This window comes from Pezoporus flaviventris, unplaced genomic scaffold, assembly GCF_033815535.1.
Source record: "Pezoporus flaviventris isolate CSIRO_AGI_PZ_B2104156 unplaced genomic scaffold, CSIRO_AGI_Pfla_v1 ptg000063l, whole genome shotgun sequence".
NCBI lineage: Eukaryota > Metazoa > Chordata > Aves > Psittaciformes > Psittacidae > Pezoporus > Pezoporus flaviventris.
In genome coordinates, this window is record NW_026892611.1 from 12,015,265 (window position 1) to 12,027,538 (window position 12,274).

Consider the following 12,274-nt stretch of genomic DNA (forward strand, 5'->3'; position numbering starts at 1 on the left):
GGTGTCAGCCCAGGGGACGAGAACACATCCATGCGCTGCGCCATGGTGACAGCCCGGGGGATAAAGGGGACACCCGTGCCCTCCCCATGGTGACATCCCCAGGAGGATGGGGACGTCCTCCCCCTACCCCGCAGTGGCAGCTGGGGTCCCAGGCCTGCGCCCCGCGGCACGGTGACAGCCGGGCCAGCGCACGGGGCTCCCACGTTGCCCGCCGCGACTGCACGGGCTGCACGGCTCCCACGCCTCCCACGTCAGAGAGCAGAGCTCGCCGGCCCCGCCCCCTTTGGCCCCACCCCCCCCCCCCGACCACGCCCCTCCCGCGGCCGCGCCGGCGCCGTGCTCCCGCCGGGCCATCCCCGCGCGCCGGAGCCGCAGCGGCAGCGGTAGGGCCGGGGCCCGATCGGGCCGGGACCGGAACCGGAACCGGAACCGGAACCGGACCGGACCGGACCCGACCCCGACCGGACCCGACCCGACCCGGGGCGAGGGCGAGGGCAGGGCCTGGCGCGGCGCCGGGCAGTGCGGCTGCATGAGGTTGATGCTGCTGTGCTGCACCTGGAGGGACGAGCCTATGGGAGAGGACGAAGGTGCGTGACCCCCCGCTCTCCCCTCCCCCGCCTGACTCAGCGCTTCCGTCGCCGCTTGGGCCCTGCGACCCCCCCCCCGCCCAGCCTTCGGCCCCGCGCATCCCCTGCTCTCACCGCCCAGACTGCACCCCCTGCACCCTCCTCTGCACTCTCCATCCAGCTTGCACCCCCCCACACCCCCTCCACAATCTTCAGCCAGCCAACGTGCCCCTGCACCCACAGATCACCCTCTGCACTACCCATCCAGCCCGCATTGCACCCTGCCATCCCCCCTGCACCCCTTTTCTAGCCTGCAACTGTCTTGCCCCCCTGCATCTCCCATGCACCCCCTGTTCGGCCTGCATCTGTCCCCTGCTCTACCCATCTAGCCTGCATCCCACCTGCACCCCCACATCCACCCTGCACCCCTCATCCAGCCCACATTGCACCCTGCATCCCCCTGCACCCCCTTTTCAGCCTGAATCCTCAAATCTCCTCCTGCACCCCCTATTTATTCAACCTGTATCCCCACCTTGCATCCCCTTGGTCAACCTGCATCTGCCCTGCACTCTCAAATTTCCCCTTGCACTTCAGCCTTCATCCCCCATGTACCCCCAGATCTCCTTCTGTACCACTTCTTTAGGCTGTAACCCTACTGCATCCCTGCCCACACCCTCCATCCAGCCTGCATCCATCCCTGTACCACAACATCCCCCTACTGCATCCCATCCAACCGGCATCCCTTCTGCAGCATACAAACACCTTGCACCCCCCACATCCCCTCCAGCCTGCATCCCTCCCTGCAGCATACAAACACCTTGCACCTTCCTTCCTGCACCCCAATATCCCTACCCCCCTATGCCTCATGCCTCCTTCCCTGCACCACCACATCCCTGCTGTGCCTTCCATGCACTCTGCACCCTTAGCACATCTCACCCTCCTCACACCCTGAGGATCTCTGCAGCCCCCCCATCTCTCACCTCTTTCCATTCTGCAGACCACCCCCAACACCCATCCTGCACCCCTTGGTGTCTCTGCACTGATCATATACTCCATCCATGCTGCATCCCTCTCTGCCACCCCAGCACCCATCCTGAACCCCTCTGCTGTCCCCCCCCGCACACCGTGCATCCCCCAGCACACATCCTGCACCCCTCTGTCGTCCATTCCCCATTCACTCTACATCCCACAGCACACATCCTGCACCCCTCTGTGTCTCCCCCATGTGCTTTATGTCCCACTGGATCCCTCCTTCACATCCCTTCCAGTCTGACAGTCTTTATCTCCCCCTACACCCATCCTGCATCCCTCCTCTGCCCCCTTCCTGCCGCCTGTCATCCCTCCCGCACCCATCCTGCATCTCAGTATGTGCTCCCGCTCCCATCCCACCCCTCCTGCATGTCCAGCCGCAAGCACTAAGCACCCCTCCCTCCATCTGCTATGTCTCAGTGCACCCCAAGCATCTGTCCTGCTGTCCCCAGCCCCCCATCACCCCTGCACCCCCTTACTTGCCTGTTCCCTATGATGGCTAAGCCCTTGCCTCCCCTTCAGCACCTCTGTGTTGCACCCCTAGGTCCCCGATCCTACCCCGTGCCCCTCAACCACTCTGTGTCCCCCCATCCTATGGGCACCCACGATTAGGTCCCCAGGGTACAGGGGTGGCCTGGCACAGCGGGACCTGACTGGCACTGAGGCCCTGCCCTGTCCCCAGCTCTGGGGACATCGTCACCACGACCTTGTCCCCGTTACAAGATTGATGGGTGGGGGCCAGGGGGGGTGAAATTCATCACCCTGAATGGAGCGACAAGGACAGAGGGACATCCTGGGGGCTGTGCCTGTGGGTAGCTGGCAGGGTGACAGCCGTGTCCCCATTATGTTCCCCCCTCCACGCAGGGACCGACCTCCCGGTGTGTGCGAGCTGCAGGCAGGGCATCTATGATGGGCAGTACCTGCAGGCGCTGAACGTGGATTGGCATGCCGACTGCTTCCGGTAGGAGCGCGCGGTGCAGCCAGGACAGCAGCGGGGACACCGGGATGCTGCCGGGGACAGGAGCAGCAGATCCCACTCCTGCCCTGACGACCACACACAGGAGGCTGTCACATGCACCCGGATGCTGGCGGGAGCGCAGCTGCAGGGTGCAGGCAGGCCTGGCTGGGGGATGCAAAGCCTGGCAGAGGGCCCCACTGCCTGCACCCCACTGCTGTCCCTTCCTGCCCAATGACCCGTGACGGGACGTGTGGGGCTGATGTCACCCATCCTCCTCCCTCCCTCTCTTGTTTCCTCTTTCACTCCCAGTAGCTCAAGCTGTGGGAGCTCTGCAGAGGACGAGGAGGAAGGTCCCAGGTTTGGGGGGCACAAGGGGTGGCTGGGACCTTGCAGGTGTCCCAGTGGGGGTGGGGGTGTCGAGCACAGCAGGGCACGGGGGTGGTCCCCTCCATCACGTCCCGTGGAGGATGCTGGTAGCAGCACTGAGGAAGAGCCACATCCTGAGCTCCGGAGCCAAGTGAGTGGGTCGGGATGGATGCTGCACCCCTATGGCCCTCTGGGAGATGCTTGAGTCCACCCTCCATGGGCTGTCAGTGCAGTGAAACCGCTGTGGGGCCATAGCTGTATCCAGCCCCCCACAACTCCCCGGCTGCCCCATGGGAGACCAGCTTCCGGCAGCACGGGGCTCACTGGTGCAAAAACCTTTCTCCTCTCCTCTCCTTCTCCTCCTCCTCCTCCTCCTCCTCCTCCTCCTCCTCCTCCTCCTCCTCCTCCTCCTCCTCCTCCTCCTCCTCCTCCTCCTCCTGTGCCCACCACCCCGTGGAAGGAAGTGTGGGCCCCAGCCCCATGTCACTCATCATGGGGGGATACGGCTCCTCATCGGGGCACTCGGCAGCGTGGGGGTTAAGAGGGCGGGGCCCAACAGCCGCACCCCTCCCCCATTGCGCCTCTGCTCCGACTCCTGGCGCGGGGGAGGCCTGGATCTGGCGGTAGAGTCCTCTTGCGATGATGTCATGGGGTGGGGAAATTCCCTGTCCTGACGTCACGCCTGATTGGTTGGATACCACCTGAGCGCGGCACCCGCCCCCGCCTGCGGCAGTCCCCGTACACCCCCCCTGCACCCCCCGACTGCCCCCTCTGCACGCCCTGTGCAACCCCTGTGCACCCCCCGACAGCCCCCCCTGCACCCTCCCCTGCACCCCCCAGCGCCTCTAGTCCCCCAGCAAATCCCCTTGAGCACCCCCTTGTACCCCCGATGCAACACAACACTCCTGCACCTGCCTGTGCACTCCCAAAGCTCACAGCCCCCTCTGCATGCCTGGATGCACCCTCCCATCACACAGCCCTGTGCACTCCTGCACCCCCAAGTCGTGGCCCCAGTGCAGCTTCTGCATCCTCACTGTGCATCCCCCTCCATCATGCTAGTAACACGCAGAGTGCTGCACCCTCAAGGCTGGCACATCCCTCTGTCTGTAGCCAGGGTGGCCCATCCCTCTGTGTCTCTATGACCAGGCTGGCACTTTGTTGCAGGGCTGGCATCTCCCTCCCCACACATGTCCCTGCTCCACGTCCTCTGTCCTGTTCAACCCTGTGTCTCTGCAGTGCCAGTCTGCGCTGCTAGTGACACATGGATGTGGTGGCCCTGCAGCAGGGAAAGAAGTGGGAAACAGCTTGCCCAGGGAGCTGTAGGGCTGGTGGGCAGGGGGACACTGGCTTTTCCCTGGGGTGACAATGGAGATATAGTGACAAGGGGGACATGGTGACTAGGGGGTCCTTGTCCCTTGCCACAGGTGCTGTGAGTGTGGGGCCTCCCTGTCCCACCAGTACTACGAGAAGGATGGACGCCTGTACTGTAAGAAGGATTACTGGGTGCGCTTCGGGGAGCTCTGCCATGGCTGTTCTGAACAGATCACCAAGGGGCTTGTCATGGTGAGCGTCAGTGGGGACATCGGGGAGACAGACACAGAGTCCTGACCCACGACTCAGCTCCAGGAAGGGGATGAGGTGGGAAGGATGTGCAGGTTTAGAGGGACCCTGGAGGGTGTGCCACCATGCTGGGGCTGCGGGATGCAGGGTGGAAGGCCCACAGATGGTGGGGAGATGTCCTTGTAGCTGTCCCCAGCCTGGTGGCATAGCCATCCCCAACCTGATGGTACATCTGTCCCCACCACTCCACGGCTCAGCCTGCCCTTCCCTTGGCATGGGTGCAGCCATGGGTGCTGCTAGCACTATCCAAGCCCTGGCATGCACACTGGGTGCCCCAGATACCTGGAATCCCGGGGCTGATGGTGTCTGCTCTCAGGTGGCCGGGGAGCAAAAGTACCACCCCGAGTGCTTCAGCTGCCTCAACTGCCACGTATTCATCGGTGATGGGGACACCTATGCGCTGGTGGAGCGCTCCAAGCTCTACTGGTATGTCCCAGCCTGGGAGGGTGGCTTGGGGGACACACGTCCCCTCACAATCCCCACCCACCGGCCTCCTCTTGGCCCCACAGTGGGCACTGCTACTACCAGATGGTGGTGACACCAGTCATCGAGCAGATCCTGCCAGATTCGCCGGCTTCCCGCATCCCACACACCGTCACGCTCGTCTCCATCCCTGCCTGCTCTGACGGCAAACGTGGATTCTCCGTCTCCATCGACCAAGGCTGTGGCACTGAGCACCCCCACACTGTCCGTGTCCGAGAGTGCGTCTGTGTCCCCTCTGCCACTGTCCCCTCCCCAGGGCTGGGGGTATCCTGTGCCCCTTCTGCTGGTGGGATCCACCCTGCAGAGGTCTTTCGGGGTTGGAGGGTGAGGGATGGGGCTGGAGTGTCCCCATTGGCCAGGGGTGGCCAGTGGGGACCATGGTGGCATGTCCCCAGCTACTGGGCTTGGTTTGTGGGGACTGTGCTGGTGTGTCCCTGACCATCAGGGTGGTTTGGGGTTATGTGCTAGAATTGCTCTGTCTACCAGGGTGACTGTGAGTAGAGGGGTGGCAAATCCCTGTGTCCTTGGGATGGCTTGGAGGTACTCCTGCAGGAGTGGCTCATGGGCGTCATGCCTGCAAGTCCCCATAGAATCAACCAGGCTGGTAAAGACCTTTAGGATCATCAAGTCCAACCGTTAGCCAGCGCTGCCAAGGCCACCACTAAACCATGTCACTAATGGCCTCATCTACTACTGCCCATCTCTCGGGGGTGACTTGTGGGTGCCGTGACTGTGTGTCCCAATCCCAGAGGGGTGATACATGGGTACTGTGACAGCATGACCCCATCAAGCAAGGGTGGTTTGTGGGCAGTGTGCCTGTATTTCCCTTTTTAGCAGGGGTGGCTCATGGGTACTGTGACAGTAATGAATCATAAAATCAGACTGATTTGGGCTGAAGGGACCTTAAAGCTCATCCAGCTCCAGCTCCTGCCATGGGCAGGGACACCTTCCACTAGAGCAGCTTGCTCCAAGCCCCTGTGTCCAGCCTGGCCTTGAACACTGCCGCAAGTGCTCACATCTCACATAAAGTGACTTGCAGAGGATGTGGCAGCTTGTCCCCATTCCCTGGGGGTGGCTCATGGGCTGTGTCCCAGCACATCCCCACCCATGACAGTGTTGGGGGCTGAGCCCTGCTGCCTGTTGGCCCTGCAGGGTGGATCCAGACTGCATCAGCCCTGACATGAAGAACTCCATCCATGTGGGCGACCGCATCCTGGAGATCAATGGCACTCCCATTGGCCATGTGCCCCTGGATGAAGTATGCTCTCCCTTGCCCCAAGCCAGCCCCCCTCCCCGGTGCAAAACTACCACCGCAATCATTCTTTGCCCCCAGATCGACGTGCTGATCCAGGAGACCACGCGCTTGCTCCAGCTGACCATTGAGCATGACCCCCACGAGCCTCCTGCCCGCGAGCCGGGGCTTGCCTGCAGCCCCCTGACTGCCCCATGCAGCCCTCTGCGCTCCCTGGTCCCCCCAGCCTGCGGGGAGCCTGGTGCCATGCGCCAGCGGGCTGTCACGTAAGGCCACCAGTTTGCCCGCCTCTCCTGTTGGGGTACGTCCTTAAAGTTCACCCTCTGACCGTCTGTCCATCCATCCTGCAGGAGGAGCTGCAGCACAGACAAGTCTCCAGGCTCCGGCTCGGTAGGTTCGCCCGCGTCCCAGCACAAGGACATCGGTCGCTCTGAGTCATTGCGCGTCGTCTCCCGCACCCATCGCATCTTCCGCCCTTCTGACCTGATCCATGGCGAGGTGCTAGGCAAGGGCTGCTTCGGCCAGGCCATCAAGGTGGGGCTGGATGGCCAGAAGTGTCATGAGCATGAGGGTCTCGGCTCCCCAGGGATGGAGGGGAGGTATCTTCTCCAGCTTTTCCCCAGTGACTCAGCCCCCATGCGCCCTTCAGGTAACTCATCGGGAGACGGGCGAAGTGATGGTCATGAAGGAGCTGATCCGCTTCGATGAGGAGACGCAAAGGACCTTCCTCAAAGAAGTGAGTGTTCCCTTTCTTTGATCCCCCTAGTCTTGGGGGGACACGGGGGATGAGGCTGTCCCATGTTCTCACCCACCCTGGCACAGGATTCTGGACACACCACCTGAAGCAGGGGTAGCCAGGCACAATGAGGTGCAGGCAGCCCTGCCTGTTCAGTGGAGAACATGTGAGCAGTGGGTCTGTCTGGGTGGGTGCTTGGGGTGTCACAGGATTGGGGTGGTCCTGCAGGTGAAGGTGATGCGCTGCCTGGAGCACCCAAACGTCCTCAAGTTCATCGGGGTGCTGTACAAGGAGAAGAGGCTCAACTTTATCACAGAGTACATCAAGGGGGGCACCTTGAGGGGACTCATTAAGAGCATGGTGAGCACTGTGGGGGCAGGTCAGCCCACCACCACCCCACAGCCCCAGTGGGGCTTGGGAACTCCTTTCTCTTTGGCAAATTCCCCCTCCTGCCCCCAGGACAGCCACTACCCCTGGAGCCAGCGGGTCAGCTTCGCCAAGGACATTGCTGCTGGCATGGTGGGTGCCACCAAGGGATGGGTGGGTGGGTGGGGGAACACAGGGTGGGGATGCGTCCCAGTCTCAGCCCATTCTTTCCACAGGCCTACCTCCACTCCATGAACATCATCCACCGTGACCTCAACTCTCACAATTGCCTTGTGCGGGAGGTGAGTCTTGCCTCAGCAGTGTCATCCCCAGGCCCAGGTGGGGGTCTTGGCCCCCTGTGTGGCTCCCCCCGTGCCTCACCCCTCTCCTTCCACCCAGGACAAGAGTGTGGTAGTGGCTGATTTTGGGCTGGCGCGGCTGATGGTGGATGAGAAGAACCAGCCTGAGCATCTCAAGAACCTGAAGAAACCGGACCGTAAGAAGCGGTATACAGTGGTGGGGAACCCGTACTGGATGGCCCCAGAGATGATCAATGGTGAGGCTGGCAACATGAGGGGACATATGGCCAGCCAGGGCTCTGTCCCCAAGCAGGGGACAGAGGTGCAGGCACAGGACATGCAGCATGGCCTGACCCATCTACCCAACAGGGAGGAGCTACGATGAGAAGGTGGACATCTTCTCTTTTGGCATTGTCCTGTGTGAGGCAAGTACCCCTGGGGCTGGGGTACTCACTTGGGGTTGAGTTCATCCCTTGGGTTGGGAGCCTTATGTTTGGGGTCCCTCCCTTCTTGGAGTTAGGGTGCCCCCTTGGGGCTGAGCCAGCTCCTCTTCCCCAGATCATTGGCCGGGTGAGCGCTGACCCCGACTACCTGCCCCGCACCACTGACTTCGGCCTCAATGTCAGGGGCTTCCTGGACCGCTACTGTCCCCCAGCTTGTCCCCCCAGTTTCTTCCCCATCGCCGTCTGCTGCTGCGATCTGGACCCTGAGAAGCGGTGAGTCCTTGAGGACCTCCCCTGGGGCTAGTGAAGGGTGGGGAACAGACACAGCACGGCTGCGATGTGTCCCCTCTTCTTGCTCAGGCCGTCTTTCAGCAAGCTGGAGCAGTGGCTGGAAACCCTCCATATGCATCTGGAGATCCACCTTCCGCTGAGCTCCCAGCTGGAGCAGCTGGACCGAGCCTTTGGGGAGATGCACCGGCGGAGCGAGGGCGGGCTGCCTGCACCCCCTCGATAGACCCCTGCATCCCCTCTGGAACCACAGGACAAGGAGCTGTGCCCGCCGCCAGCATCTCCTCTGGCTGTCACCATCCCCAGGGCTGGATCCCTGGGGCTCCCCGGATGAGCCCCCCAAGCCTATCTCTGCACGGGCTGCCTGCTGCTGCCCACACTGTCCCTGGGAGCTGGCTCTCCCCGGGGCTGCATGGCCCCTGCACGCTGTAGCTGATACCCCTGGAGAAGCCTGGCCACACCATGGGGACCATCCTTGCGTCTCCCTGGCTTGCTTTGCCTTCGCCCCGCAGGGCTGTGTGGCCATTGGCCCCGCACATGCCCCGTGGGCTGCCCCGAACAGAGCCGCGGCCTCGCGGTGGTGCCTTGGCTTTCCATGAACTTGCACTGCAACACAGGAGGGGACCTCCAAAGGGTTCCTTTGGTGGGGGTACATGGCCCCTTGCCTCCCAGGCTTGTAGCAATGCCCTTGTCCTCGGCCAGCTCCTCTAACGCTGCTCCTTGCTGGCACCCGAGGCTTGGGGGACTGCCAGCACCCTCGGCTGAGCAAGGGACCCATGAGGGATGGGGGGCACCCATCTGGTCGCCACTGCCCTCATGTCCCTGCTACCCATGCTAATCCATGACTGCACATCCCTGGGGACAGCACCAAGTGGTCCAGAGGGGTGCAGGGATGTGGATGCCCTTGACCTGGGGTGGTGGGGGGCTGTACCATGCGGTGCTTTTCATGCTCTTTATTCAGGTTCATTTTTCTGTAAGATATTTAAAGAGAAGAGTTTGTATTATTTTTTCATACGATGTAGCGTTTACCATTTGTCACTGCCTCGGTTCTGCTTTCCCAAAGGGATGAAACTGTGAAGCCTCTCCGTGCACTTTTGCCCGGGAAGTCAAAGGCGATGTCCTCTCCAGAGGCGGGAAGGGAGCTCAAACTGTGATGTACCCCGAGCCGTGAGTCAATAAATCCTTCCCCACTCACTGCCCAGCCTGCTTGGGTATCGCTCGCCTCTGCAGGGGGCTGGGAGCTCTTGGGGAAGTTGAGGCAGGAGGGGACAGTCCCTCTGCTTGGGCTGGTGCAGGGGTACTGGGCTTGGTGGTATCCCCCAGCTTCGTCTCTTCTGTGCTGGCAGCACTGTTGTCCCCCTTTATGCTTTTCCCACCCCTTTGTGAGTCACCTTAAAAACCTGGGGCTGATACCATCCCCACCTGGCCAGCCCCCCCCAGACCCCAAAGCCCTGTGTCCCCTCCCTGGGCCCCATGCGACCATGCTGACTGTCACACCACGCAATGGCAGAGCCTATGGTGGCAACTGGCAGGTTATGGAGCTGCATAACTGTGGAAGCAGCTTTGCCATCGATGTAAAACAAGCCCCAGGGAACAGTGGTGGCCCATGGCTGTCCCATGCTGTCCCTCCACCCTTCTCACCTTCCTAAACCAAACTGGGGTCCGCAGGGTGGGGGATCTCCATTCTTGGGGTGGGGGAGGGAGGTGGTGGTGGAGGGGATTGAGCTTCAGGTAGAAAAACTTGGACCCCAAGGAGCTCATGGAGGGGGTGACATAGAAGGGACTGGGGGTTGTCCCTGAGGATGTCCCTAGCGATGCTGCAGCTAGGAGAGGAAGGGGGGAGACTGCATCCCGAAGGGGTTCCAGGATCTGGGGAACTCTCATGGTTTATTGCTCTGAGGATGCCCGGTCTCAGTGCAGGAGGGGCCAGGACAGGGGGAGGTTGTTAAAGGAGGTGACAGTGGTTCCATTCCCACCCCGGGGTGGCCCCTTTGCCTGTTCCATGTTACTCGGGTGAAGGGACAAGGGCAAACACCCTGCCAGTGTCACAATGCTGCCAATGCGCCCTTGGTGACACCATGCCACGCCGGGTGTGGACACTTGCTCTCCAGAACACCAGGGCAGCGGGAGTCCCCTGTGGCCATTACCCCTTGGATCGTCATGGACCCCAGTACCCTGCCACTACAAGACCCCGGGGGACCCCCATCCCCACAGTGGGAGCCCCCAGCCCCACAGGATCCTCAGTGTCGCTTCAGCCCTGTGCCCAGCTGGGTGGAGCTGCAGAGCAGGGTGTGCATGGTGCACCCCGTGTCATCGGACCGCTTGCTGGTGACCCTGCAGCAGCCTTGTGGTGGTGGGCAGGCGAAGAGCCAGGTGAGAGCTGGCAGCCAGCCACAGCAGGACCTGAGCGGTGGCCACTCTGTCACTCCTGTGACTAACAACGTGCCCGATATTGAGCCACCGGCCGGGAGCTGCCCCTCACCAGGCAGGGGGGTGGCCCCCGCACAGCCCTCGTGGTCCTGCGTGAAACCAAAGCCCCCCAAGGAAGCAGTGCCCAAGTACGACTTTCACTACCACCACCTGCTGCGCTTGCCCCACCAATGTTCCTCCAGGCAGCTGATGGCAGCCTGGCAGAATCCCTCAGCCCCACTGCACCCTTCAGCCCAGCCTGACACCGACACGAGTGGCTCAGTTCCACCAGTCTCAGCGCCCAGCTGTCCCCATTGGTTGTCACCTTTGAGGCAGGTCGTGTTCACCCAGACAAAGCCACAGGTTGCTGACATCTATGTCTGCACCCCATGTGCCTCTTTGGGTCCCACGCCATCCCCAGCTGAAGGGGTCCTGAGGGATGGTCCTGGTGAAGTTCTGACCAAGCTCAAGCCTGGCTTGGCACAGAGGCCCTTGCTGCAGGCAGAGAGCTGGGAGAGCCTATGTCCATCCCCTCTGCTGGCGGGCCAGCAAAGTGCCACCAAGGTGGGGGCCAGTGGCACTGGTGGCTTTGCCAAAGACGTGGCTGAGCCAGTGCTGCTTGGCAGAGCCTCCCCCTGCTCCACCCTCATGCACAAGGCCCAGACAAAGACATCTCGCTGTGACCGCAATGATGAGGATGAGCCGTCGGCCTCTGAGTTTATCTTCATCTGCATGGGTAAATTTTGGGGACAGGGCGGGAAGGACACGGCTTCTCCCCACATATTGGCAGGGTGGGCACTGGTGCCAGAGGGACCCTTCCTGTGGGCAGGGGTGACAGGCAGTGGGGTCCCTATGAGGCTTGAGGAGATACGCAAAGAGAGGAGGCGCTGGTGTCCAGTCAGGGCAACCCAGCTCCATAGGGTTATGTGGAGCTGGGGAAGGGATGCTGGGGTCCCACCAGCTTGCCCAGCTGTAGGGGAAGATGGGGAGCTGGAGTAGGGTCATTGTGGTCTGGCGGGGCCATCCAACTCCACTGGGATATGGGGGACAGGTCTTAATGCTTGGGTGCAGGAAGTCTTGCCCACACTGGAGGATTTCCTGGCAGTAAACGGGAGGTGGGACCTCAGGAGCCCTTCCCAGCAGCATTTCTATGTCTCTGCTCATCCATACTCCAGGGCTGGAGGCTGGATTGGAGATGTCCTGAGATCTCTTCTTTCCTATGTCCATCTGATCCACCATCCTGCTCCCAACTCTGTAGGATCTCTGTCATAGTTGGCACTGCTCCCGGAGTCATTCTGTTGTCCCCTGTGCACAGCATCGATCCTACCAGCTCAGGACTGGGCACTTTGCGTGGTTCGGGAGCAGTTTGAACTGTCTTTCCATGATTTGGGCAGGGAAGTGTTACTGTCACAGCCCCATGTGTCCCTCCAGCAGCCTGGGCTGGAAAGAAGCCACCTCC

At 61.8% G+C, this 12,274-nt stretch overlaps 1 protein-coding gene across 2 annotated transcripts; it reads left to right on the forward strand.

Moving 5' to 3' along the window:
• Positions 1-344: 344 nt before the first annotated feature.
• On the forward strand, positions 345-9,600 carry LIMK1 (LIM domain kinase 1). 2 transcript variants are annotated; one of them, XM_061470669.1, is made up of 16 exons: positions 345-587; positions 2,460-2,556; positions 4,344-4,482; positions 4,856-4,965; positions 5,049-5,240; positions 6,175-6,280; positions 6,356-6,540; positions 6,625-6,808; positions 6,924-7,010; positions 7,239-7,370; positions 7,470-7,529; positions 7,613-7,678; positions 7,776-7,932; positions 8,045-8,100; positions 8,234-8,391; positions 8,479-9,600. In XM_061470669.1, exons 1-16 carry the CDS (start codon positions 530-532, stop codon positions 8,630-8,632), a joined length of 1,941 nt encoding a protein of 646 aa, XP_061326653.1. In that variant the 5' UTR covers positions 345-529; the 3' UTR covers positions 8,633-9,600. The 2 variants fall into 2 exon arrangements, with proteins under 2 accessions (XP_061326653.1, XP_061326654.1); XM_061470670.1 differs by lacking the exons at positions 345-587; positions 2,460-2,556 and adding an exon at positions 2,938-3,070.
• Positions 9,601-12,274: the final 2,674 nt, after the last annotated feature.